The sequence below is a fragment of the Penaeus monodon genome, chromosome 20, assembly GCF_015228065.2.
Source record: "Penaeus monodon isolate SGIC_2016 chromosome 20, NSTDA_Pmon_1, whole genome shotgun sequence".
NCBI lineage: Eukaryota > Metazoa > Arthropoda > Malacostraca > Decapoda > Penaeidae > Penaeus > Penaeus monodon.
The window spans coordinates 21,550,898-21,552,614 of NC_051405.1; the positions used below are offsets into that span (position 1 = coordinate 21,550,898).

At 42.9% G+C, this 1,717-nt stretch overlaps 1 protein-coding gene across 1 annotated transcript in view; it reads left to right on the plus strand.

Annotated features, from left to right (window-relative positions):
* Window positions 1-1,717, plus strand: part of LOC119585945 (calcium-activated chloride channel regulator 1-like) — a gene marked incomplete in the record, with an annotated part of 13,408 nt that overhangs the window by 709 nt on the left and 10,982 nt on the right. Inside the window, 2 exon segments of the mRNA XM_037934660.1 lie at window positions 1,257-1,428; window positions 1,701-1,717. Coding sequence (XP_037790588.1) covers window positions 1,257-1,428; window positions 1,701-1,717 — 189 coding nt within the window.

Below are 1,717 nucleotides of genomic sequence, written 5' to 3' on the forward strand. Positions count from 1 at the left end.
CATTTCACTATCCCTCACACTACCTTCCTCCCTCTTATCTTTCCGTCCTTTCTGTTTCATCCATTACTATCTCTTTCTCTTTTCTCGCTCTCTTACCCCAGCAGAAAGCATGATTGTGTCGAGTTATTTTGTCCCGGAAAGATTATTATTGTCACCAAAATAGACACCGTAATTATAATGGAAACGCCACCAATACAACTTTTCACTGACTTTCATTCACTGCGGGAAAGATTGTTATTGTTGTCATATCCTGTGTTGATTGTGGAGCTCGTGTGACAAACAGTATGGTTCCAGGTCCTTTGCGTTGCGGCGTCCATTGTCTTGGTTAATTACGAAATAATAAGGTCATTAATTATCACGTCGCACTGCTCCCGACCTTCATTACGTCGCGACCCCGCAGTATATCTTGTATACTTAGTATGACAGGTATATTGTTTGGTCGGTATAGAGATAGGAAATGAAAGATTTAAACTGTTAGTTTTAGTTTTTTGGTGGAAATAACCATTTTTCTTCCAGTTTTCCCTTGTATATTTTTTTCGTCCGATATTTATTCATCTATAAAGTTAATTTACGTTTTTTCATGATTTATGCTATCCCCTAGTCATTGTAAGTATATGTTTTTCATCCATTTATTTATCTATAAAGACAGTTTGCGATCATTTTCATTTATACAAGATAGGTCAGTTTAAAAAATGGTCGGTTTTGTACTGCCATCACAACACAGTAGCCCCATTAACTGTAATGCGGTTGGATATAATGAGCACTGAGCACCAGCGAGAACCCATTCATCAGGGAAATAACCCCGGCGCCATTAGCATACACACGCCCACAGTCCCACAGTAAGTCAACAGCGCTGGCAGGAAGCACCTCCCGCCGCCTGGTACCTCGTCGAGAAGAGGGTGCTACCGGAAGAGGCACTGGCACGTGGTGGCACTTGCTTGTGTGTTGCGGGTACCATATAGGGGTGTTTATTTTTGTGGTTATTTTGTGGAAACGTGATTTTTTTCTTCCTTTAAGGATGTCGAGTTTTGTTTAATTGTTATTGATGTTTATTGTACTTTTGATGAAAGGTTACCGCTACTATGTAAGGTCGATAGTGTTTGTAAAAATATATATAGGCTATGCTCGCGTGTGTGTATGTACGCATCCTGCAGTGTTCTTGGTTCAAAACCGGCCGCATATACCGTAGAGTTATTTCTATAAATGTTATTACTTGTCGTGTCGGATGATTAACTGTCGCCCTTTTCTTTTTTCAGGCTTCTCTGGATTCCTTCTCACGTTTTCTGTGGCGAGCGACGAATGGGCGTGCCCATCTGGGAGACGTGGGCGTAGTGGTGCCGCCCACCCTCTCGCGGGCTTGCTCAGTGACCCCCGGCGCCCGCGCTACCTGGCAGAGATGGGCGACGGCAGACCTGAGACTGGCACCAAGTAAGGCCGTGTATGCGCTCTGTCGAAGGGCAGTTGGAAAAATGACTTAGCTAATGAGCAGATGATTAGGCGATTGGTTTTCGTCCAGCCTTTACTTTAGCATTACCAGCATTATTATTACGTTATGCGAATTCACTTTGTCTTTCATTTCGATTTATTCACCATTATCAGCCTTCAACCTGCAAGCTTCCTGCAATGTTCACAAATCACAGCACTTTATCAACACTAAAATAGTTATTACAATCGATTACTTACGCCAAACCCTCCCGTAGGTGCCGTGTCTTCCGGA